The sequence below is a fragment of the Struthio camelus genome, chromosome 24 (genome assembly GCF_040807025.1).
Source record: "Struthio camelus isolate bStrCam1 chromosome 24, bStrCam1.hap1, whole genome shotgun sequence".
Classification (NCBI taxonomy): domain Eukaryota; kingdom Metazoa; phylum Chordata; class Aves; order Struthioniformes; family Struthionidae; genus Struthio; species Struthio camelus.
The window spans coordinates 2,722,627-2,748,529 of record NC_090965.1 but is presented as its reverse complement, the minus strand read 5'-3'; the positions used below and the strand labels follow the sequence as shown (position 1 = coordinate 2,748,529).

The 25,903-nt window shown below is 46.5% G+C and overlaps 1 protein-coding gene across 1 annotated transcript in view; it reads right to left on the bottom strand.

Annotated features, from left to right (window-relative positions):
• LGR6 (leucine rich repeat containing G protein-coupled receptor 6) overlaps positions 1–25,903 on the bottom strand; it is a 156,598-nt gene that overhangs the window by 90,640 nt on the left and 40,055 nt on the right. The window contains exon 2 of the mRNA XM_068918509.1: positions 11,194–11,265. Coding sequence (XP_068774610.1) covers positions 11,194–11,265 — 72 coding nt within the window. The remainder of the gene's footprint in view (positions 1–11,193; positions 11,266–25,903) is intronic.

Genomic DNA, 25,903 nt, shown 5'->3' with positions numbered 1-25,903 from the left:
AGGGATAGCTTGTGGCTGAAGTCATTCCCTGGATACCTGGAAAGGACCCCACTTCCCAGATATTACAACACAGACTTCCTGTGGCTGCCTGTGTGAGAGACCTCTCCCTGGGGGCACTGACTAACATACAGGCCCTGCTTCACAGCCAAACGTCTGCAGTGAGGGTGGAACAGGGGTAGAGTTACTTTCTGCTCAGGCGTAAGTGGGTCCTGGGAGAAATATCTCTAAATCATGACTTTGGCCCCTTGTCTGTCCCTGATGTCTGCATGTGTCTTGTTTCTACATCCTGCAGGTTCTGCTTTGCCCTACAGATCAGTTTGTCAAAGCCTGATGCAATCTGATTTGCTTTCACTCTGTCGTTCTTAGCCCTACTTTGACCTATGTGGTCATAGCAAAGACTCAGCTCCTTCAACATGTGAGAGTTTGGTATTGCTGCTGCAAGGGAAGAGTGGGGAAGGGGCAGGAGATGGGGAATACCATGCAGATGCTACAAGAGGGCCAGCTCATTTGAGTATGGTTTGTGAAACCAGGTCAGAGATGGCAAAAGTGGTTCTCAGACGGGCAATGAGGATGAACAGTGACTGGAAAAAAACATAGGAGGGAAGACAAAGATAGGGATAGTGTGGCCTGGGGAGGAGATGAGTGTGAAGGAATGAGAGAGAGGAAGACAAAATGAGGAATAGCATGACAGAGGAGACTGGGACCACCAGGGTCAGAGCACAAAGAGCAGGGGACAACATTCAGAAGTGGCAGAAAAAATTTCTTAAAGATTTACAGCATCATCTGATCAGTGTGCCCAAATTTTAGCAAGACCCAGAACAGGCTGAGACATTGACATGGATTTGGTTTTTCACTAATATTGGAGACTGAAAACAGTTCTCATTGTTACCATCACTTTCACAGATGGGGACTGTGGTCCTGAGAAATTATGGTGGGAGCCTGTGGGGGAGTCAGAAATAAAATCCAGGACTCTTGAGCCTAGGCTCAGTGTAGGGATTGGAGAATCTTCCCCTCCTCCTGTCCCTCTACAGGGACAAACTTGAACCACAACCCTATGCCCAGCAGCCAGAAATCATGAGGACAGGTTTAAAAATCATGAGATTAAAACCCAGAGTCACTGCTGCATTTGTCCTTTACTTTATGTTTGCAGTCAACAGTTTCTCAGGCTCATCTTGAGTCTCTGAGAAACTTCAAACCAGGACCAAGAGTCTGAGCGCACATGCTTGCAAGCATGTCCTATTTGTTTAGTGTTGGCAAGAAAAGCAATTCCTTTTTCAAAATTTTGGCTGTGAAGGAGACAGTTGCTCAACACGAGCAGTGTAATACAGGCTGGAAGCAAAGTGCATTGCAGTGAGGATACTACAAAGGTCATGGAGAGGATTTGAGCTGTTTCGGGGAGCCACGGCCACTGGCGGCTGTGCAAGCTTGTGTGGATGCCTGAGCTCTCTCTCTCCCTGTCTCTCCCCTTGGGAATCTAGAGAAAATTGCTCCCATAATAAGGTCTCCGACAGCATAAACAGCACAGGGTCGTCTCCTTAATGTGTGTGAGCAGGTTGTAACCTGTCTCTTTGCAGTATGCAAGCCGCCTGGCAGGCTGGACTATCTGTCACTTGGGGGGCTGTGATTTGGGGTAATTGCTCCTTTGATTGTTGATTTCCACATGCGAGGGAGCGTCATCCAGGAGACTGGAGTGTTTGCCTGGAGGGGAGGTGTTCCAGCATGGCATCCTCAGCCTGCTCCCAACATCCTACAAGGCCTTGCTGACTCCCTCTGTGGGGGGCTGTCTGTCCTCACCTCTCTGGAGCTCCTGTCTGACCCCCATGCCTCAGCCGGCAGGACTTTCCACATGTTCACAGTTATATGTGTCTCTTAGCTTGTTTCCTGGCAGCTGTTTCCTTTTATGTTCGCATGCCTGGGTGTGTTTGTGGGACCCACACCCACTTGCCAGGTCACTAAATAGAGTTGGGACCTCTAGGATTAGCATCACAAGCACTAACAGCTTAGATCAAGGCCTGGCCTCCAAGCAGGGTGGCAGTGCACCATGTTTGCTGGCAGGACATATGCTGGGCCAGCTCATGGCTTCTCAGCGCCATGGGTAAAACAGAATGTGAGGGAAAAACAACTTTGCAGGGGGGTGTCATGGTTTCCCTGGGCACCCTTTCTGGATGACTCGAGAAGCACAAAGCAACCCCCAGCCCTGGAAAAGGCAGCAATGAGCCCCTGTTGCTCCTGCCTCTATCCTTGGCCCTGTCACACTGAGACTATGTCATGCTACTGGCTTAGCTCTATCCTCCAGCTCTTCTCTCCTCTATTCTTACTTCCTTCCCGATGCCAGGGCAGCCCAGTTTCTTTCCCCCACGTGTAGAGCCCAGTGCCAAGCTGAGGAGTGGGCACAAGGGGAGGCACTAACCACATCTACTTTACTTGATTCATCTTCTAAAGCAACTGCCAGTGTTGTGGAGATCCAGGATAGGCTGTGCTAACTTGCATGTTTGTGGAGATTGGTGGATGGGAGATGTCTGTGTCCATGCACACAGGCAGCGGTCCTACTTTTCTTGAGGGGTATATGACAGAGGTGTGCACACAGCTCTGGGAGTGTGGGCTTTGGAGGCTTTCTCTACCTGTCGAGGACAATGACTGCATGATGCTGGGAGTTGTAGCCAGGTATCCCAGGCAAGGGGACTTGTCCCATGTCTTCAAGAGTAGGCCAGGAAAGGATAGGTCTTTTGGGGTATACTGCCCAGCAGAGGCAGTGCCCGCCAGGAAGAAATGACTGCTTCTATGTCGTTAGCTGCTGGGCCGATTTGTGCAAGAGACCCAAGACACAATGAGATCCCTGTGTGTGTAACCCTTCCACTGTCCGTTGTCACTTGGCAGCCTCCCCAGGACTTGGTTCCCTCCTCTGTCCCTCTCCCTCCCAGACTCGCCAGAAATCTCCCAGCCTGGCAGGCAGACACCAGTTGACTGCATTTATGGAAGTCAAATCCTCGTAAATTCACTGAAATGGCTCCTTCCTTTCTATTTAAAAGAGGACCATAAAACTTTAAGTAATATTGCCATCTGAGACAGCTCTTCATTTGCTCCTTCCGTGGGAAAGACTGAAGCAGCGTTTCCAAATATCTCTGCAAAAAAATGACTGAACGGTGGCACTCACTTACCCCGCTGCTGTACAGGGGAATAGGGAGCTGCTCTTCCAGCAGCGAAAGTCTGGTCTGTATTGCATGAGCTCCACTCCAGGCCTGTTCAGGTCTAGGGCTTCAACTCAGGTCTATCTTTAGCATAGGCAGACTTGATTCTGCTGTATATCCTACTGTCCTGTTCCCCAGTGGAGCTTATACCATTGTGAGATAGGAGCTGGGAGGAAGGGAGAGCTCAGGATTAAAAGTGGCTGATGGAAGAGGAAGAAAAGGGTCAGGTGGAAGGGGAGGATGGGAGCTGGAGTTGGCTGGCTTGCTTTGGAAAGCTCGCATGTTCAGTGTATTTTGAATTCTGCTGCCCCCTCCCCCACAGTGATTTTTGGGAACATTCCTCCAGGCTTTGATCTGCATTCCCAATACACTCCAAGTTGGAACAAACTCATGGTTTACCACCTCATGGTTGCTGTAGTTCAGTTACCACAGGCTCCCGCCCCCTCCTGTATCTGAGGCTTCTTGGTCATGCTACAACTTCCATGGCACGCCCAAGGGGTGTTCATTGGGCATGATTGCTCACGTCATGTGCTCAGGCAGCATAATGATGCCCTTATCATTCACATTAGGAGGCAGGAACATTGCCCATTGGCAGGACAGGACAAACATGTATGTCCATATCCCAGCGGAATTTTCCCCTTGCCAGATCTTTATTGTGCTTGTCAGTCTACCTCTTTGATCTTGCTCTAGTTCATTTCTCAAGCACTTACACTGTCAAAGCAGAATCTGTGCCCAGATAAATTCTCTGCACTCCTGTCTAAACAGTATCATCACGCCTAGACCTTGCCATCTCCTGGGTGCACAAGGGACCAAACGCTCCATGTTATGCTTGAGTTTGTTCTCATGCTAGTGTAAAACAGGAATGAAGCCAATTAAGTCATGCAAGTGAAAACATGCTATATTTGAGAAAAGACTCAGGCTTGGACTCTCCCTTCCCACACAGGAATCTGCAGCTGATCCTAGTTTCGTATCACCTGGAGGTGTCTGTAACATAGTCTTTACTGCCTCTACATCACTGAGGAGGAAGCTATGCAGGCTTGTTCCTGACTCTGCTCTCCATGCCCCCACCAAACATCTATTCCAACTCAATAGATTGATGGCATTTGTTTCTCTTGTTTATGGTCCTCAAGCCAGTTTTCAACGCATATAAATGCTCATATGCAAGCTAGTTTGGATTCATTTGCCCAGTAAGATTTAATAAGACACAACTCCTTAGTGAGCAACCCTATGCAGGACACTAAATGCATTCACTCTACCCCCTTATAATATAAACTGTCAAGGTTTTCAGGGGAGATTTGCTCCCTCCAAACTTTCAGTGTCACTTTGACTTTTGACTCTACTATGGGCCCCCACTTGGAATACCCCAGAACAAGGCTTGTCATTTGGAAGGGAGTTTTGTGGAAAATTAGGGTGAATTACACTTGCTCACAAGGATTTTTGAGATGCTGAACACTACCCTTAGCCTGAATGGCAAAGTAAAAGAACTAAAATCTCTAAAATTTTCACAACATTTTCATCTTGATTTGGGCCAAATCAATAACTTTGCTTCATCATTTAATGTGCACAATGGGCAATCCTGCAGAAGCCCTTCTCTCATGTCCTCGTCTGTACTTTGGCCAATGCCTGCCTCCACGCATGCCAGATTTCACAGAAGTGACCATTGGAAGGCTTCCTCAGAGGAATTATCCTCTGACCCTCTCTGTGCTGTTACACGCCCTGAATTGGTGACTAGTGTTGTCCTCTGCTGAGGAGAAAATGTCAACCAGGAGTTCAGAATATCCAAGATACACCAGCACTATTCCTCTTGTCACTAACGAGTTGGAGGTGAGCCACAGCAGGGCGCTCAACCATAGTGTCTTGGTGCCTTCTCAGATATAGGAGCTAGGCAGTGTCCTGGGGGGGATCAACAGTCCCCAAACATTCAGAGGAGCTGCAGTTCACAGAAAGGTCAGTGCTTTTTACTCACAGGCACGCTATTTGGGAATGGAGTGCTGTGTCAGGCGAGGCAGCTGCTAAGGGAATGGTGATGACTCTCTGATTTATAGCATGACAAGGCAAGGTCCTGATGCCTTACAGAGATGGCCAGGATTGCACAAAGTCACAGTCCTGCAAGCGTCTGTCCCTCTACCAGCGACTTCTGCGGTCTGCTCAGTCACAGGAGTGTCGGGACACCTATCAAAGCTCCTCTCCCAGGAGTGCCCTGCTCCAGACATATTATTCCATTGCTCCAGGAAAGGCATTTCCCTATGGTACCAGCACACTCAAACATTGCCCAGAAATCCCAGCACCCCTTGACACAGCAGAGCTATCACTTCACATGGGAAGAGGATGAGAAAGCGTTCTCTGTGGGAGGGGAGGAAGATGGGGCTACTCTGGTCCTATTCCTGACGTACATGTTGGCATTTTGTTTCATTTTGCTCTTATGCTGTCCCTTGGCCTTCAGTCCATTATGTCACGTGAGCTGCATGGGACAGGGAATAGTCTGCAAGGAGAGGCCACAGCGTGGATCCTGAGCCTGCTGTTACTGAACTGAACCGAACGCACAGGCACGGCACTCACGTGATGTTCAGTCCCTCTCCTCCCAGGGCCTCATAAGAGGCAGGTGAAAGAGCCAGTGGCTGGGAAGGGGTCTGATCTTGCCGCTGTGCCCTGAAGCAAGAGGTGAATGGCAATGAACACCTGCCTTTGGCTGCAGTTTCTCTACTTGGCACCAAGCACTTGTGTTTGGATTCAAAGCACGGTAACAAAGCCCTTGCCGGCGAACACATTTCAACATGTTATTATTCCCAAGCTGGCTTTCAAGATCCTCTTTCTATTCCTTCTGTACTGATTGCTCTTGTTTCTCTTGGCTCCTAGCTCTGGCTTTTCAGGCTTCATTAACTGGAATTTATTAGCAACTTTAAACAACCTTCCTGCTGCCAGAAAGAAAAAAAAACAAAACAAAGAGAAGTCATACTAAACTCCAGGCTGCTCCCTGTCTGTGTGAGGCCCATGTTTGAACATCTCTCTACCAGTGGAGCTGGGACAGGCTTTCTTTGAAGGGAAGAGCCAGTGAGTGCCTGTGATAGGAACATGCCTGCTTCTTGCACTGCCTCTCTTGTCAGGTCTGAGCACAATTTGCTCTGTTTCCCCACTGAAGCTAGAGGCAGAGTGGTGGCAGAGAGCAGAGGAAGTCTTGGGAGCCAGGAATGCAGACTGACAGACAGTCATCAGAAAGCCATCTTTGGAGGACAGTCCTCAGTGGTACTGCTTCTTCAAAGTTGGCTGAAACTGAAGAATCTGGTCTCTTGGGAGCCCTGGAGCTAGAGTGCTAATTGCATCCATAATACCCTCTTGAGCAGCTCAGAGTAAAAATTAATGACTGACAGGATCTAGGGCACCTGAAAGGCTCATTCTTGTCCCTGAATGGGTGGGTAAATAGAGGCACTGGTGAGGAAAATTGCTTTACCAAGACCATATACTGAGCAATTGGTAGAGCTGGAGAAGTCCTAGCATCCTCATCTATGCTGTAACCACAAAGCTGTCTCTGATCGCTGGTAAGACATGGCCATTTGGTCTCCAGAGGGGAGCTGAGCCAACAAGAACCTGGCCTTGTGGGGCCACAGGCTGACTGGACACAGTGATGTGGCCTGGCTGATTGCTTCAATGTGCAGCCTCCTGCTAAAGAGCCTCATGCACCACTGTGGTGTAACTTGCTGTCCTGCATCTCCCACCGCCCAGCAAGGGCGAATGCAGAGGCCTGCCACACTCGAGGCTCAGGTGAATTCAGCATGACCAGCTGTGCTGCACAGCAGCCTGAAAGGGTAGCTGATTGAGGTGGCACAATTGTCCTCAGTATCCATGGGACATACGTCTATTTCCTTTTGCAGTATTCTTTCCCATTCCCTTTACTCCTGTTCCTCACTTGAAGCCCAGATGACCAGCTTAATGCACCAGCTGAATCCTGAGCCCTGCTGATCTCTGACTTTCATGAAACTCCATGTTCATGGGGAGCCTGAAGTGCTGCTGAAACAGAGGTACAGAAAAAGGAGGCATTGAAAATGGTGACATGTTAAAGAAACAGCTCTTCTCTAAGCTACTTTGATCAAGGGCTATTGGAGATAGATGTAATGAGATTGAAGACGGGTAGCGACAGGACAGGAAAGAAGATTTATGAGCAGCTTGTGGAGGAGTAGTATGGACTTTCTGGGACTTCCAAAGAAGATGAGGGACAAAACACATCCATATGTATTCAAGGGCCAGGGGGATGTTTCTGGGTATTAGAGCAAGGAAAAATGCTGTCCCTAATAAACAATAGTTTCCAGGGGACCTGAGGAGAAGATCTGAAAATCTGTGTTGAAGTTGGCAAATACTTTTGGCTGAGAAAATTGTAATTTTTTTCCCCAAAATGTACAAGCATTTTTTTAAGGCATCTTTGGAACAAATCTTTTCATCTTTCACTTTGAAATACCATTTTCTTTTCAAGTCTGACCCAAAGTAAAACGATAAATGTTAAGAAATAACCTGAAAATGAAGCAAAATATTTTGTTTCAGGTCAAATGAACTGTTTCGCATTGACCAAAGCCCCGGATCACTAGTTTTGCCTCACCCTGAACTGAATTTTGCAATTTTTCTCTTCAGCTGCTGAGTCCTCAAGCACGTTACCCAGTTTATCAAGGCTGTAGCAAGGAACATAGGGGGGCATAAGGCAGGCTAGGGCTGGAAGGTCACCCAAATCCCTGGAATTGAGAAACCTACTGAAAGGAGGTTTCCATCTAACTGGAGATGGGCAATTGCAGCAATGACAGGCTTTTTTAGCTCCTTCTCCCAGAGCTCCCAACAAGCATTTCACTCTGACAAAATCAGCTTGCTCCCTTCTCTTCTGCCCTAATCTGTACCTTCCCCTTATCGCTGCAGCCCACAATTCCGAACCAGCCTTGCCCCAGTTTGCACCATTGTTACCCACTCTAATATGCCCTTCAGTCTCACTTCTGCTACTGGGATCTTCAAGTCTCTTCCCCAGGTCTGACAGAGCTGCAGTAGAGCCCTCTTCTTTCTCGTAAGCCCTTCTTGGCCCAGAAGGGAGGCAAGCTGCCAGCCTGAGGCTTCTTCCTCCCCAGGAGGCCCTAAGACTGAGATATTTGGATGGTCCTTCATTTTTCTGCAGGGCTTTCTGGCCTTTGCTGCCTCAGCGTGCCTTAGGGTGGGCAGTTCCACTATGGTGGGGAGTGAACAGAGAGCTTGGTCTCATGTGCTACACGTCACCATAAGGATATGTTCAGGATAGACAAAATACGCAGAGATTTTAGCTGTGAAGCCTGAACAAATTTCTAATGAGGGTATGCAAGCAGATGGGGCGTGTAAGTAGCCAAATTTTGGTTGATTCTTGTGGGAATGCCCATCCTTGCACAAAGGGTACTCCCCTCCTGAATGTGAATGTCCAGATGTAATGTTTTGGGATGAAAGTTAGGTACAGTTATAAGCAACATGGCAGGCCTATGTATAATATTTGTCTAGATGTTGTTATTGAGAGAATCACTTTTAATTCCTGATATTATATAAAAATACTTCTGTACTTTATTGATATCATTTCAATTATTTGATTTCCGTATATAGGATTGCTATATTATTGTTATCAAATTCAAGTGTGAGCCTGGGTGTCCACAGGCACACAATGTTGCAGTTTCTATTTATTTTCCTAATTATGGTGTTTTTTCCTAGTCAAAATATCTTTCCTTTCCGAATGAGGAATTGTGGCATTTTGAACCTCTAGTAAAATGTTCTCTAACAACTTCCAATTATTTTTCAGATTTTCCTATTTAAATTTTTCCTCTTAGTCTGTTTCATTCATAATTATTTTTGGCTGTGGGAAGCTGGCTCTTTTGGGCTCTATGAATATTTATTCAGTGCTAGTTGAGACTGTTCTGTTTGTACATGACATATAATCAGGACTTGGTTGCTTGCAACAAGACAACAATTAATTGCATACAACAGCAAGTACAGTCTCTGTGTGTGAGAAGCAGTGCTACCCCAGTGAATGCTTTGGGTGTCCCCACTTCAACACAGATATTGAAGAAATGGAAAGGAAAAGGTTCCAAATAGATGCAAGGTCTTGAAGCCCGCCTTCTGTAGGTAGCTTGAGCTGCACAGCTAAAGAAGAATAAAAAATGACTCCTGCACAGTTTGTAAATGCCAAATGATAAGGGAGCACACTGGTAGCTGGGGCTCCTTACAAGCAGCCCAAGGCAGAACAAGGTCTAACGAATAGACGCTTTAGGCAGATGAAGACCAAAGGGGACCAAAGCAAATCTTTATAAAAGTTAAGAAATTTGCTGCTGGGATAATGACAGACTCTTTCAGTTCAGCCTGGATAACTGCTCAGCAGAATTCATGAGCAGTATCCTTGTATGAGGTTCCCTAGTCTGTCACAGCGGGATCAGTACAGGCAATCCTCAATGTCCCAGGCCTTACAGGCAGACCTTTTATCTCTTGCACCTTCTATCCTGTGCTTTTCTGTTTCCCAGGTGGTGAGCTGGGGAAGATTATCAGCCCTAGGGGCTGCCAGTTGCAGCCCGTTTGAAACTAATAACCTGTAGTTTGATTTGATAATTATGAAATATGATCTATTACGGAAACAATGAAAATTGGTATCTGGTCTGGTTTCTTTAGGTAATAGTGAGTGTTCAGAGAAGTAAGTTTGCCTCTGGGTATGTGTACACATATGTGTGTGTACACACATGTGCAAACTCTTTTCTAAATGCACATACAGGAATTTCTGCTCATGACCGTGCTGAGTGCTGCACACAGTTACACAGTGCTGAAGCTCGTAGCAGTAAGGCGTCAGGCAAAAGAGGAGCAGATCGGCACTGTAATATGTGCATATCACTGGCATTACACAATATTATGGGATGATTCTGATTCAGGGTCACTCAGCTGCCTTCACAAGCGTCAACATAGGTAGCTGAACACATGGGATAGTGCTTTTTTTCATCTCTGGGAGATGAAAATGCCTCTATTCGGGGTAGTGCAAATTCCTTTTCTGTAGGAAATTCTGACATTTTGGAAATGAACATTGTTGAAATGTCAGTGTCTTTTGTGAAAGGGGTTTCAATGAATGATTCAGTAAAGATGAAGTGTTTCATTTAGACTGAGATTAAATTGTTCTAACTGCTATAGATAGAGTAAGTTTACAACACATATATCAAAAGCAAAATTAATACTAGTATCTCATTCTGTGTAATAACAGCGCTTTGAAGAAACTGCATTTTCCGGCAGAAACTGTCGTGTTGAAAGGAGTAACAGCATGAGCACAACATCTGGAGGTATTTCTCATGGTCAAGTGGAATAAGACCATACAGGTGCAATTTACCTTTGCAGAAATGGCCAACTTAAATCTTCTGCCCTCCAAGCTCCTATTTTTGGGGGGTCCCAAGGGATTCCAGTGATTTCTGATGCTGGTGGTTAATTTCACATTTTCAGAAGTGGGGCCACTCCTTCACTGACACACAGCCACGTGCTGATTGTTGCTATGTCTGAGCGCGCCTGCTCAGACTGCTGTACACACTCGTGCATGATGGGACACCCCAGTTTCTGGGACAATTGCTGCCTTTTTGAACTTCCATTGCCCAGGCTCATTGCAGTCCCAAAAGCAAAGTGACCAGGAATTGACATGTCTCTGGACTGCTGACGGCTGTGAGGAGACGCTGTATACAGAAAGGTGAATTAAGCTACTTGTTTGTCTGGCTCTGTTCTGCTGTAAGGTGATAATTTTTTGCCCCCTTTGGCATAATGGATTGGCTCCTCTTTTCTTTTGGTATCTATCTTGCCTGTGCACCTAAAGGTAATATCCTTGGTCGAGCTCCTACAACTCCAGCAACAGTTAAACCCTCTCCCATCTACACAGCCCCATCCCAGACTTTAACTCCAATGACAGGCAATACTAGGGGTTGTTACCTAAGCCACAGGCACCTCTCCAGCTTGCCCCTACCTGACCGTGCTCCGCTCTGTGTGATGGCTCTATACTTACAGCTCCTCCAGGAAGCGCAGGTGGTGGAGAGTCCTGGGCTGCAGCCTGCTAATGTTGTTCATGCTCAGATCTCTAAGAAGGAAGAAAGACAGAAATCTCTCATCAGTTACTTTCAGTTATTCTATTTCCATAGAATAAATCCCTCTGCCAGGCTCTATGTCACTTCTCCGCTTCTAAGGGAGAAAACATTTCAGAGAAAGAAGCTCTTTCAAGCTTCATCGTTAGCATCTTATCACAGGCCAGGCTCTGCCTGCAACATCATCCTGCAAAGTAGATGGAAGGAAGTAACTGCAGTGAAGTAATCACTTCTTCAGGATGGTCTACCTGAGCATCTCCAGGTTAGGGAGCAAATTATGACATTTCCTAACAGCACAATGAGTATTAGTGTCTTGCACATTCCTGGGACTGGACAGGAAGCCCAGTGATGCTGGAATAATACACTATGTCTTTGGGCCCAAAAGCATCTTTCTGTCACCACTAGTCATGCCAGCCCTCACAGGCAACTTTTCCAGGAAAGCGATACACAGCTGCTTTTGAGGATACAGCAAGCTGTGGAAGAAGGGGTGCATCCGATCACCAAGAATTAGGGCTTTAAGCCTCTTCTGTGGGTGACAGCGCGTAAGTTTAGGGTGTGAGGGGAATCCATCTGATTATGCCTGTCTTAGTCTTTGTGATCTCCAGCTAAAGGCTCACTTTCTATCTGGTTAGGGTCTGACAAACTGGCAGAGACAGAGGCTGGGCAGGTACCCAAAGGGTCCAGGACGACTGCTGAGTCTCAAACCCTTAGCCCATATAAAGTCACTGCATGTTGTCCACTGCAGGAGTTAGAATTCTGGGGCTGTTGTGGTCTTGGGATATAAGGGTAGTGAAGACTGGAGGAAGCTTGCAAATTGTGCATTAGGCTGGCTGATAGTTGAAAAAACAAGGATGCTTCTGGGCTCAGAGACTCTTCAGGAGGTCTGATAGTAGCTGCAATCCTGCCCTCATGGGCTACTACATACAAAGGTAACAGCATTTGTTATTGCAGAAATGTAGAGCAAGTTGTGTCCAGGTGACTGCATGTGAGCGTCAGTTTTAAAACTATGAGGAACAATGAGGCTGAACCACAAGCTGGTGTATTTAAAAACGATGGAAATGAATGGGCCATCTCCCCTGTCAAGAAAAGCAATAAAGATGTCCTAGTCAAATGCCATATAAGGCACAGCTGGAGCTGCGTGAGGCAGGAAGGGCTATTTTTGGTCATTGTGTATATGCAGGACAAGACTTGGCTCCTTCAAACTGTAGACTAGATGGGAAAGACAGATAGGCCCCTCTCTCGTAATGTGAGAATAAGGAGGCACAAGATAAAAATGAATGGATTTTACTTTACTCCTTCTTCCAGTAAATCTCATGAGCCTATAGGAAGATATGACCAACCAATGTCAGTGGGAATCTCTCTCGGAGTTGTAACCACCAGAGGATGGATAAATGCATGAAGAAAGGGGGTTTACACCAAGGGCAAGAATTGAGACTAAGTTAAAAGCATGAAGAGGAAAGTGTCCCTCAACAAAACCCAACCATGTAAGAGGGAGCTCTCCAACCTGGCTGCTGTCTTCATGACACACTGACATTTTAACTGAAACCCTAACACATGACCCTGCAGCACTTGCTAGTGCTTCAAAGGTCACATATTAAATACCCTGGAGCATCACGGGCCTGCTTTGGGCCCTGAGTCAGAAATTGCTTCAATGGAAAATAAGTTTATGGAAAAAATATTCTATTTGCAAATTCTTTTCTAATTTTTTTGTATTCTTTAGCTAGAAAATTCCAGAGTTTTGCTAGTAGTGAAACTTAAAAAGTTTTGGGAGGGTGGGAGCTTCTTCATTTTGCACAGTTTTCCACAAAAAAAACCCAAGCATTTTGATTAGAACCCTTTGGCACTGGTGGAGACTGGATACACCTAGGGAAGGTATAAAACCTGCCACCACATTATTTTTGGAGGCATGTCCTGTGACAAGACTGGACAGTTTCAGGAGCTCTAGTTTAAGACACTCCTATCAAAGTTTATTTTTCTTTAAAATATTCCCATCTTCAAAAATGTAGTTGAAAAATCCCCAAGTGGCCTGAGAATTTGTAATTCTGTTGTCAGAATGAATGCAAAGTAAGATTACTGACTATGCTGTTTGGTGTCCAATGCTGTGCTTTATATTTGAGTAATACCACAATATAATAGAAGGATTAAAATATTGTTTTGTGCAGCTTCTATTTTTATTTTTAAATCCCTAAGGGCAGTTGCTACTTAGCACCCATTAAAACATCTTTTTTTTTTCTACATCAAAGGATCTCCTGTTTGTGTTGTAATGAGTAAGTCTGATATTTTGACATGTTGTGAAACAATGTAAAGATAATGAAAAATAATATAAAATAAAAGACTTTGAAACAAAACACAAATCTGAAACATGAAAAATTCACTTGAAATTCTGAGTCTTATTCCTTAAGTTGCCTTCTGCTGGCAATTCAGGGAATACATTTTGCTCGTCACAGAAGCCAGTTTTCAAATCTCATATCATTGTGATTTGGGTGTCCAGCCTTTCCTAGGTATGATGCGGACAGCAATCTGCCCTGCAGCCTGGGCTGCAGGGAAGACATCACAGGAGAACATGGCACTTAGCATCAGTCATACCCTGTGGCAGAGAGGTGCACAGTGTGCAGCTAGTAAGGGGGACAAAGATCTTTCAACCCCCCTCTTTCCTTCCTGGTAAATCTGTGTCTTCAGATAAAGCCATTCCCATTGATCAGTACCTACACTGCCTAACAAGAAACAAAATACACTGATTGCACCTGGAGTACTGTGTCCAATTCTGGGCTCCCCAGTCCAAGAGAGACATGGCACTCCTGGAGAGAGTCCAGCGGAGGGCTACCAAGATGGTTAGAGGACTGGAGCACCTCTCCTAGGAAGAAAGGCTGTGAGAGCTGGGCCTGTTCAGCCTGGAGAAGAGAAGATTGAGAGGGGATCTCATTAATGTGTACAAGTATCTGAAGGGGGAGTGTCAAGAGGATGAGGCCAGTCTCTTCTCTGTGGTGCCCAGTGACAGGACAAGAGGCAACGGGCAGAAACTGAACCACAGGAAGTTCCATCTGAACCTGAGAAAAAACTTCTTGACTGTGAGGGTGACAGAGCATTGGAACAGGTTGCCCAGAGAGGTAGTGGAGTCTCCTTTCCTAGAGATATTCAAAACCTGTCTGGATGTGATCCTGGGCAATATGCTCTAGGTGACCCTGCTTGAGCAGGGAGGTTGGACTGGATGATCTCCAGAGGTCCCTTCCAACCTAAACGATTCTGTGATTCTGTGATTTCTTGAGAAATATTCCAAAAGGCAAAAGAGAAATACTATCACTCTATCCTTCTACCAACATCACAGCTTCACGTCACTTCATGAGTTTTTTCTTTCAATGGTCTGCTCCCTTCCCTCATCCTTTTGCATTAGCTCTCCAGTGTGATGTCAGAGTGGAATAACTCGCATCGGGCCCCACAGCAGCATGGGTGGGGTGGTCTCATGGTGGACATCACAGCTGGCTGGTGTGGTGGAGTCCCTGGACTGGCCATGGCATGAGGGTAGCATGGAGGTGATAGAGCAGGGCTAGATGGTGAGGAGGAAGACAGAGTGCCTCTGAGGCTGGAAGTGAACTTCCTGAGCATGGTCCTGGACTCAGTGATTTTCCTAGTCATAAAGGTAGGAGATGTTTCTCCACTGGCTGTTCATGCTTGTGTGAAAGCTGAGGCATACAATTCCTGCCTAAGTGATGTGGGAGTAAATGTTTGACTTATTACTCATGTAAAGATGTTGTTAACTTATTGATGTATTTTCCCAGGCTCATGCTATTCCTCTTAGTAAAGTTTCTTGTGATAGGTACATCCTCAGTGCATGCAAGAGTGGAAATACTTCCTGTCAAGGTAATCAGGGAAGTTATTTATCTCTTTGAACGTTTTGGGGGTGGTTACTTGAGCCAGCCTCAATTTAATTCATTTTAAAAGGAACCCATGGTATTTGAACTTGTCTTTTTTTTTTTTCCAGAAACATCGGGCAGAAGGATTAATGATTCATGGATCCTCCGCCCTTTCTCAGCTCAGTCAATGACTTTGGCTTTTAAAAATAGCTTTCTCTTTTGAGTGACTAGCATCTGCCGGAGTCAAACAAACGCTGGATCACTCATGGCTATTGTCATTTACACTGCAGAAGCAACCACACAGATGGGGACCATGCCAAAGCAAGTCTTACACAAATCCACAGAAGCCATAATCCAGATCTCAAAGTCCCTTAAACCTAAAAGGAGTCAGAAAGGTAGGAGAGGAAATGGACAGGGTGGCAAAGCTTTACACTGGGTTGCAACATTAGACCAGGAACTGTCCAGTCTCTTGCCTTTGGGTTCAATGTCCTACTCATGAGACCACACTGCACTGGCACTTACAATACCGGAACAAGCCATCCGTATCCTATCCCAAAGCTCTCTCTTCCTCTTTCCCCAACTATTGGCCTGACAGTTGTTCCTGCAAGCTGTCAAATAACGATTGGAAACCTCTCATTGTCAAATTATTTGGTGTGGCTGTGGTCTGAAACACTGACAGTAGAGGGTCACAGATTCCCCACACGGAAACCCTGTTCTGGTCTTACCCACAGTTACCCACAAAACAGTGTCTTTTAAGGCCTCTTGCATTAGGTGTTCAAATTATCTGTTTTGCAATGGCACTGCACCAAAGCCATCATGGCTATAATTAGTGTGATTTAACACCCCCTCCTCAATTAATTCTAAACATTTATCATCAGTACTTTTAACTTGTACTTGCAGGAAAACAGAGACACAGTTCATTAAAACTGAGCCCATATGATTTAGCTTCAGACCTTAAAACTCCTCTGGCCCTCAAGGGGTTCCTTAAATTATTTGCTTTGATGTTGTCTTCTTTCATGAGCAACCTTTGATTATTAGCTGATTAGCTGGTCTTCCTTACCAAAAAACGATATGACACATATGTCACAGATCATGCTTTGGGTGCTCCAGTAAGATCATCTGTCACTGTCTCTACCAGTGCGGCAGGATGGGTGCCACAATGTTTTAGTTCAGGAATGATATGAGCTTCAAAGATCAAAAGAATTTTTCTGTAGCATAATTGCTCTAGCAGGTGGGATGCCAGCTGTTATGGTGGTACTCTAAAATATGCAGCAGTGGATGTCCCTGCAGGAAGCAGAACAGTCGCAGCGGGCTCTGTCCAGCTCTGGTGAAGGCACCTATCGACCTTGTAGAAGGGCATGCTCTTATGCCGAGGGAAGTTTTTAAAGCTACAGTGTGTGAGCCTGCCTGAAGGGCGTCTTGTGATCCTTGTTTAAGATTGGCCCAAGCGATACCCCCCAGGAGGTACCTCTAGGAGAAGGGGGCCTTGATATGTCTCACTCAGATTCTAGGGGTCTAAAAGCTAGCTGCTGACGTGGGATGAGATGACTGCTTTGCCCATCACCCTCAGAGTTCCTGATAAACCTCTTCCCAGGCTGCACGCAAAGTGTTTCCTCAAAGATGCACCCTAATATGAATTACCACAAACAGAGATCAACAGACCTGAATGAAGCCAGGCTGGAGCAACACAATGAGATTAGAGCTGCTCCATCAGGAATGTTTAAAGGTGAAATCTGCCATGATATGGTTTCAGCTGAGGACAGGCACATATCCTGAAAGCCACATCAGCATCTGGCTCAAGATCTGCAAAGTGCATATGACTTCAGAGAAATGCTGGTTTCCTGGTGGCCGTCACAGGGCTGGGATATTTTCTACCGAGAAAGCAGCTCATTGTTATGGCTCAATGAATGTATTCCCAAGCCACCTCTTTGTACTCCAAAGGGGTAAAAGTCTGGTCATTGGCTCCAGTACCCTAAAATGCTCTCCATGGGTCCCTCTGTCACTTGGCTGTACCAGCAGTCTGTGTTCTCGTGCTATGAGAGAAGAGGGAAGTAGCTGCCTTCAAGCAGACTTTTGCTCTATAATGCTGAAGGTGTGGTTAGAGGGGCAGACCTTCAGGGACTCAGCAGGTGGGTACACTGGGTTCCCCACTACTCCTCCTTGGTGATATCCCATACAGGTGGCGATAGCTGGAAATCATGGCAGACATTGCCCAAGCCACTGAGTGGGATCTTTACAGTGTTTAGGAAAATAGACCTTGTGCTCTTCCTTTGTAGCTCTACCTGGCTGCTATCCTCAGGTTTTGAGTCTACAGGAAGCTACTAAGCATCCCAAATAGTGACTATGTTCTCAAGCCCCAGAATGAACCACTATATCAATATCTATACCAATATTTTCCAAGAAGTCCAGGATATTCATGTGGTCCTTTTCCAGCACAGACTCAGTAACTCTGGCCTCTTTCAGTGCTGGTGCTGAACACATGGGTTCCTGGATCATGAGACAGAGCTTCCTTGTGCTCAGGCAGTTGAGTCTGTAAGATGACTGTGGGGAGAAGTTAATGACTTGTCTTGCTGAAATCACTAGAAGATGAGCAGTGTCTCTATCTGTCTTTTGGCCACTCTCATTCTTACTAGCATCCAGGAAAAATGCACAATTATACCAGCTTTAAAAAAGAAGCCCAAAGGCAATAAATGATGGTTTTAGAAAGTCTTCAGATTGTGCTAGAGTGATTCATAAAGGTTCTTCTCCTTTTCTCTTTATCTTGAAATCGCTGAGGTCACCACCAAATGACTGAATTGCTTGGGGTAAAGCTGGGGCTGCAGGTAGAATGGTACTTGGAACCATACAGCTACCTGATTTTTTTCCTAAAAGCCTGCAGGTTGAAAACTACACTAAAGCACTAAAGCTAGTCTCCATAAAGAAAAGGAGAAAGGGAAGATTAAGCGATCAAAGCAATAAGAGCTCATTTGCATTACACCATATCTGTAGGCACCAGCCCTGCTCCAATCCCATATCACTGCAATAAGCAAGAGCAGAACGTGTTCCTACTCCCACCTCTCCACATCTGAAAATAGATCAGTCATCTTAGATCATCCCCCATGTGTAGGCCCTATCTGAGATCTCCCCAATGTATGAATAATAAAGACTCCACCAAGTCCAGTTTACCTGGGTGAGATTAAGCCCATCCCTACACCAGCAGGTCTTCAGAAGTCTGCTCTGTGCAGTGAATATCAAGTGACCTACGGCAAACATAGATCTCATACAGCACTGACTCCCCCATTTCCAGCTCCTCCTGTAGCTCTCTTGGCTAGGCACTTTGTTGTGTGCCCTCCATGCATGAAAGCAGAAAGGGGCAGAGCAGAGCAGGTAGCACAGTTCTGCCCCAGAAACGGTTAACGTGAGAAAAACAAAGAATAACGTTTAGAAACGCTCTGCCAGGCCAGAGCTATCAGTGAATGCCATCTCATCCCAGGGCCTGCAGGGTTTACCATGGGAAGATCTGTCCCTAGAAAGCAGAAGAGAAAGCAAGAAGGTGTTGGGGGGGTGCATACCAAAGGAGAAGGCAGAATGGTAGGTCACTTGGGAGAATAGACTGCAGCCACATGGGAGGAGACATGGCTGAAAGGCAGAAAGGAGCTGCATCCAGAATGCACTGTGTCATGGAACAGAGATGAAATTCAGATCAGAATGTGAGCGCATTTTTTCCATAAAGTCAAAACTTGAATCTTGCTAAATATATTCATGGAATCTTTTCTCTGGGGCTCCTCTTGCTGAGCAGCAACTGTCCTGGTTTCCAGAAGAAAGTCTATATGATGATAAAAGGGGAAAGCATTTGTGCTGTGACAATGCAGAGAGAAGACTGCTTATCTTGCCAGATACATCTTTTGTAAGCATGCTGGGGTTGGACATCCACTGGTGTGTGGATGAGTGCCCTGGTGCTTCCAGTGCCTTTTTGGATAAAGCTGCTTTGGCTGGACTAGGAGAGCATGTCTCATACACCAAGCCAAAGGGGGCTGAGAGAAGTCTTTAGGGGGACACAAAAGAACTCAAAGCCTCCTTCCAACCTCTGCTTTCACCTCTCAGATGGAGCAGTCACTGCAGCAGGCTGCTTCAGGCAGGTTCCTGGGCAAGCACTGGATTTTCCTCTCTGATGTGATTGATGTGACCTCTCTGAGGTGAGTTCACATTTGTTGGTGGGTTGAGAACTGGCTGGATGGCCGAGCTCAGAGGGTTGTGGTCAGTGGTGCAGAGTCTAGTTGGAGGCCTGTAGCTAACGGTGTCCCCCGGGGTCAGTCCTGGGTCCAGTCTTGTTCAACATATTCATCAGTGACCTAGAGGAAGGGACAGAGTGCACCCTCAGCAAGTTTGTTGAGGATACAAAACTGGGGGGGGAGTGGCTGACACGCCAGAAGGCTGTGCTGCCATTCAGAGGGACCTGGACAGGCTGGAGAGCTGGGCAGAGAGGAACCTCCTGAAGTTCAACAAAGGCAAGTGCAGGGTCCTGCATCTGGGGTGGAATAACCCCATGCATCAGGACAGGCTGGGGGTTGACCTGCTGGAAAGCAGCTCCACAGAGAAGGACCTGGGAGTCCTGGGGGACCACAAGTTAAACATGAGGCAGCAATGCGTTCTTGTGGCCAGGAGGCCCAATGGTATTCTGGGGTGCATTAGGCAGAGTGTTGCCAGCAGGTGGAGGGAGGTGATCCTGCCCCTCTCCTCAGCCCTGGGGAGGCCTCACCGGGAGTACTGTGTCCAATTCTGGGCTCCCCAGTCCAAGGGAGACATGGAGCTCCTGGAGAGAGTCCAGTGGAGGGCTACCAAGATGATGAGGGGACTGGGGCATCTCTCCTCTGAAGAAAGGCTGCGAGAGCTGGGCCTGTTCAGCCTGGAGAAGAGAAGGCTGAGGAGGGATCTGATCAATGTGTACAAGTATGTGAAGGGAGGGTGTCAAGAGGCTGGGGTCAGACTCTTCTCTGTGGTGCGCAGTGACAGGGACAAGAGGCAACGGGCAGAAACTGAACCACAGGAAGTTCCATCTGAACATGGAGGGAGAGAGGGACATTCCTTCAGCCTTGCCCATACCAAGTAGCTTCCTGAGTTTCAGCAATGACATGGTCTCCACTAGGTCCCTGGAGAGAGTCTCACATTCCCTTTTTTCTACGTGGGAGTTTGCTTCCTGCTCTTCTCCAGGTCTTTGCTGTGCTCAGGCTTCCCACTCACTGGGCTCTTTGGGAACAGATCTAGTCCCTGTCAGGGAAGGTGTGATCTCCTTGCCTTAGCCGAGGTATCCTCTTAATACCCAGTGCAGCTTCCAAGACAAGACAAATGCAGAGGCACCTTCCTCTCTGCTGCTCAGTCAAAGCTTTTTGAAAGAGAGATAACAAGCAGCAAACAAATACAATTGGCATGTCTGTCACATTCCCCATGCAAATGTCCTTGAAATCAGCCGAGTCATGGAAATACTATGCTTTCAAGTTGGCATCTTCTGCTTTGATTAAGGCAGGATATTTATGAAGAAAAACATCCTATTGAGAAACTCTTACCCCACTCTGCTTTGGGATGCTAGCGACAGTCACCTGGGGGCTGGCTGAGGGGGGCTCTGTGCGATGTCCCAATAATAGCAATGCATAACGGTAGAAAGTGGGGTGAGGCAAGCCAAAGATGTTTGTAAGCCGCAAGGCTGTTCCAGAGAGCCAGAAAATCCACAGCAGGTACCTGCCAGCAGTGTGGGGCTGTTTTGCAACCTGTAATATCTGAGAAGGGAGCTTGTGCATTAGTCCACCCTGCCTGCTCCAGATTTCTGCCTAGCACCTCCAAGAGGACCTCTGTGGGCAGTTTGCACTATTACATGCAGTGTGCACAAGACTAATTTTCTCTTCAATAAAGGGCTCTCAGTCTGCCTACACCACTTGCACAGTGCGTTGGGAGCCCACTGGTTGAGCAGCCATTGCAGCCCAAGTGATGGGAACAGAAGTGGATTGCTACAGAGATGTTCCTGGAAGAATAAATTATCCTCCTGGAATGTATGGCTTGTTGTGTTGCTCCAGAAAAGCAGATACTGAAGGAAGGGCAGACAAAGTACAGGAAGGGAGCAAGATCTCTGGAATCACATCATGTAGAGATAAAGACACCAGGACTTTTCTGCTTGGAAAAGTGATGTGTGAGGACAGATGTGACAGAGAAGATGACACTTGTTTGATACACTAAAAGACTATATTTTAACCACATCTTTTTACTACAGAATTTTGTAGAGGCCAGAACAATAAACCCATTGAAAAAGATACAAGACAAATTACTGAAGGATAAATCTACCTGTGAATATTCAAAGTGATTGTTTAATGCCACATCTGGCTCAAGGGTGCCTCAACTAGTGATTCTTAGGAGCTGGGGGATGGGGGCCTAGCCAAATTGAGGGCAATGCTTTTCCTTGTTCTTTCCCCTGAAGTCTAAAGCAAAAAACATTAGCTCTGCATAGGCTCTTGCAGCCCTTACTGAAGACCAAAGTACTTCAATTTTATTGCTCTGTGTACCCAGTCCCTGGGTTCAGTGTTTTTTTTTTTGGTTTGACCGAGAATATTCTTTGCAGGAGGACTGTACCAGGCATGGCACATTAAGGCAATTTTCAGACCATGCACTTGAGGCCCAGCTAGGTACCTGTGCCTATTTCAGAGCACTTGCTGAGTGCCCTGGTTCCCCTCCTATGAGCTGGCTGGAGTGAAGCTAGCATGGCCTGTGCACACACCCCGCAGTCATGCTTCCAACTGCATATCAGGGGCACACACACCTACTGCCAGTCACATCCTCCTTTCCATTGTGTAGGATTTGCACAAAGTGTATTTGTCCCCGCATAGCCTAGCAAGATATCAGCTGGAAATCTAAGGAGAGGCAGTATTTAAATTAGGAGAAAAAGCTCTCTGAATACTAAATTCCACCAGTACTTGAAAGATGAAAGCCCTGGTGGATTCTTTCTAACATGCCCATAGTTAATTTGTACGCATTAGGGTCCCCCTGCACATCTGGCCTAGAGCAGTAATCTCTGTCCTATTTCTCTTTATTGCACACAGCCTGCCATCACTGCCAACTTCTGACCCATCCCTCAGCTGTGTTTGGGAGTCCTGGACAGCTGATGCCTGTGGTCTCCAGCCCCACTCCATTCACTTTTAGACCTGCTGAACTGAGATGGCAGAGCCCTAGGCTGGTGGGGAGGAAAATCACCAGCCTGTAATTGAGCAGTAGCATACGCAAAACTTTCTGATTTCTTTCACATTGAGGGGATTTGGCAGCATGCAGTGATTCCTGTTAGTTCTCTGGCTGACAAGAAATCTGAGAAAGGCCCTGGCAGGCTGCATGGATCACAGGGAATGTCTAACTTCTACCTGTGACAAAGCTGCTCTGAGCTGGGTGCAGAAGCAGCGTGTTGCTGAGCGGGGGAAGAATCAGGGCAATGCACTACTCAAAGGGTACTGATCTGGACTGCCTCTCCCCTTACAAGCCGTATCTCCAGGGAGTTAGTTCAAATATGGTGCAGAATCTGATCCCAAAGTCCTGGGACTGACAATTAAAGAAGTACACATGAACTAGAGGGCTCTCAAGGATCAGAGAGGTACACTACTGAACCTCTACAGGGTTAGTGTCCATCATGAAAAATTTGGAAATATTTTACAGAAGAGAAATTCTGATATATTTTTAGTTGAAAATGTCAGAATGGCAGACTGAAATGTTTTATGCCAAGCTGTGATAACGCAATATTTAATTACATGTATTACCTGCCTATGCAAACCTAAGGTTGAATTTTGAAAAATCAGAAGTAAAATGAAACACAAAACAAAACAAAAGCTTTCACTTCAGATTCAAACTGCTCCAATGTGTTTTCATTCAAAAATTTAAACAATGTCTGTACTGCCTAGAAATTTGTAGTTTTAATGAAGAACAATTTTTCCTGTAGGAAACCCTTCCTCAAAGAAAGACCTCATTTTCCTGTGCATCATAAAGAGATTCTTTAGTGCTTAGGAGAAAACTACTAGTATGGGGCGTTGTGGGGTCCAAGATGCTAGGCACTACTGCTGCGGGAAAGGTCTATGGCACCAAAGGAAAGCCTGGTCTTGGTGCTTAGCTGTATTTAGGCGCAGGAAGAGATACTGTCTGAACAGCTGTTCCGCATCTCCCCCTGATGGAAAGATGATGCGTTTCTTTCTTTATTCATTGGCAAACTGCATTGAAGTCGCCTATGTTATGTCCAGAGCTGTGCATGCCCTGATTTGAGAACCCACATGCTAGGACCAGGAAGTGTCTCAAGTGTCAGAGAAAGACCAATGCACAAAAACAGAGCTGGCAGAGGGACTAGGGCTGGGCATTCAGAGCCTTCCATGTTGGCTTCCTCCCCTTCATGTGACCTCCTAGATTTTCCAAATTTGATGGCAGTACTGCAGCCACCATTCTCTCAAAGAATAGGAATCCAGGTAACTGGGTATGGAGGCTTGTGCCCAGTTTGGCACTTCTGGACAGATCCTCTCAAGTTCCTGGAAAAGCAGAAGAGATATGCTGGCAAGAATTAGTAGGAAAATTTTAGATGAGAGGCCTGTGTCTTCCTGCTTCTGAATCCTTGGAGTAGGTTGTTAGCTCCAGGGATAACTGATTTCTGTCACTGAGAAGGTGGAAAAAGACCTTAGGTCAGAAGAAAATGAGCAGTTAATCTACCAGATGCAAGCTGATGGCTTTATGCCAAAATCGACCTCACAGAAAGGGAAAGCTTCTATAATATTTGCCAGAAAGCCCTGTGAAGATTAAGGATGCAGAACTCAAAGGGTTAAGATCCCAGGGGGGATTTATCTCTGGAAGGTTGTGCTGGTGACAGGGACACAGGGACACTCCTGTGAGCAAAGCCTGGCTTGGTTTGGTTTGGTTGTGTGCAGCACCACTCTCCTAACTACTGTCCTCTCACTGTCATGCTATGGCCAACCCTGAACTCCTCCTGTACCCAGGAGTCTATTTCCCATAGTTGTTGCAATGGTTTATTTAACCTAGCCAAGATGCTTTCCAGACTCAACACTCCGCAAAGACCCCTCACAAGTCTTTTTGCTATAAGATTTGCTTTGAAATGTTTACACTCTCACTGCTCTCATGACTGCTTTGCTGTGGGATGGTCAGGTCGGCAGCTAGGGTCCTGGCAAGGCCTGGATGCAAAAAAGGGGAAAATAGGACTGTAAGCACGCAGTGCATGTAGAGACATGCATGCATCTGTGATAGGCTGTGAAGAATGTGTGTGCAGCACATCTGCACTGAAAGACAGTGCACTGAGACTGCACTGAGACACTGCAGTCTCAAACTGCAGACACTCCAGTAATGAGCATGGCCTCCTGATCTCTAAATTGCTGCTCAAAAGCGAAGAGTTGTATCAGTCTGAGAGCTGGCAGGAAGGACCAAGGGAAGCAGGGCTCTGGCTTGGAAAATAGTCCCCAGAAACATTCGTACTTTGGCCTTTGCCACATTCGGTTCGTGAAGACTTAGTGCTGCAAAAAACTCTGGTTAAACGGTAAGTTCTAAACAAACCCCGCCACCATCACGAACCAGCAAGGACAACTCAGTGATGTAAACAACTAAAGAGTCAAGGATGTGTTCTTATGCCTGAAATGGGTTAGGAAGGCTGAATTCTGACTTCTCTGACACTGCTCTAACCAACTCTTATGCCATCTATATTGCAATGCTGGCTGACAGACATGAAAAGGTGGGCTGATACAAATATTCCCATTTGGCTTGTAATGCACAGTGAGGTAAAGTTTCTTCTGCAACATCACTGCCTTGCTCTTACAAGCATCGCTTTCAGACCTGCTTTGTAAACCTGAGTTCAGGTTCATCCCTGCCTGTCAGCTACGTGAAGAGAGTTGGGATCAGCACCTTCATTTCTAATGATCCTGGAAAATCAAGCCCACATTTTAGAGTACTGATTTAGCACTCTAAAACCTGGTCTTTTCTGGCTTTCCTGATTTGCAAGCAGAAGAACAAATAATTATAGCTCTTCCTTTGGCTTGAGTGAGCACCAGCCCCACACGCCTGAAGGACACAGCTCTCATACTGCCTGGCTTGGCTTTAAAATGGGTTAGAACTTAATCCGGGCTGCAAATTTGGATGTGAGGCCTTGGCCACTCTCACTGTGGTCTTTTCACAGGCATCACTTGGGCACAGTGAGTATAACTCATGTCCAGGTACAGCACAAGCATCAGCACAGGCACAGGCATCAGAGCATACTAGAGACAAGGAAGGTAGTTTCCTTTGTATCCTTGAGCGTTGCCCCTGGCTGGGGCTGTGGATGCCCAATGTTCGCTATTTTCAGGTCAGATTAACATCAGGGAATTGATGCCTATCCCTGCTGCTATGGTGTGGAGGACCCTGAAAGCTCAGGGATGTTGGCACTAGACCTCTGTGCTTTCTAGGTGATCAGTTCCCCACTGGCCTGTGGAACAGGCTTCAAAGGTCCTGGCCAGCAGAGAGAAGTGCTGACTTTACCGATTCAACAATTGCCAAAGAAAAGCATTGCTTTAGCTAAGTGTGCCCCACAGGTTTTCAGATGCGTCTTCAAAGCTGGGGTCCAGCTGCCAGCACTGCTGTACTATGAGAGGCTTAAAGGGGCCTTTCTCCCAGGATACAGCCCCCACCAGGGCAGGCTCTGAACAGCAGCATTCTCCTCCATCCTTGTCTCCTGCATCTTGTCTGCATTGTCCTGCACTGCGGGCACAATTTAGTGGCCTAGAGACCCTGGGTTACCCTAGAATTCACCTTGGCTTCC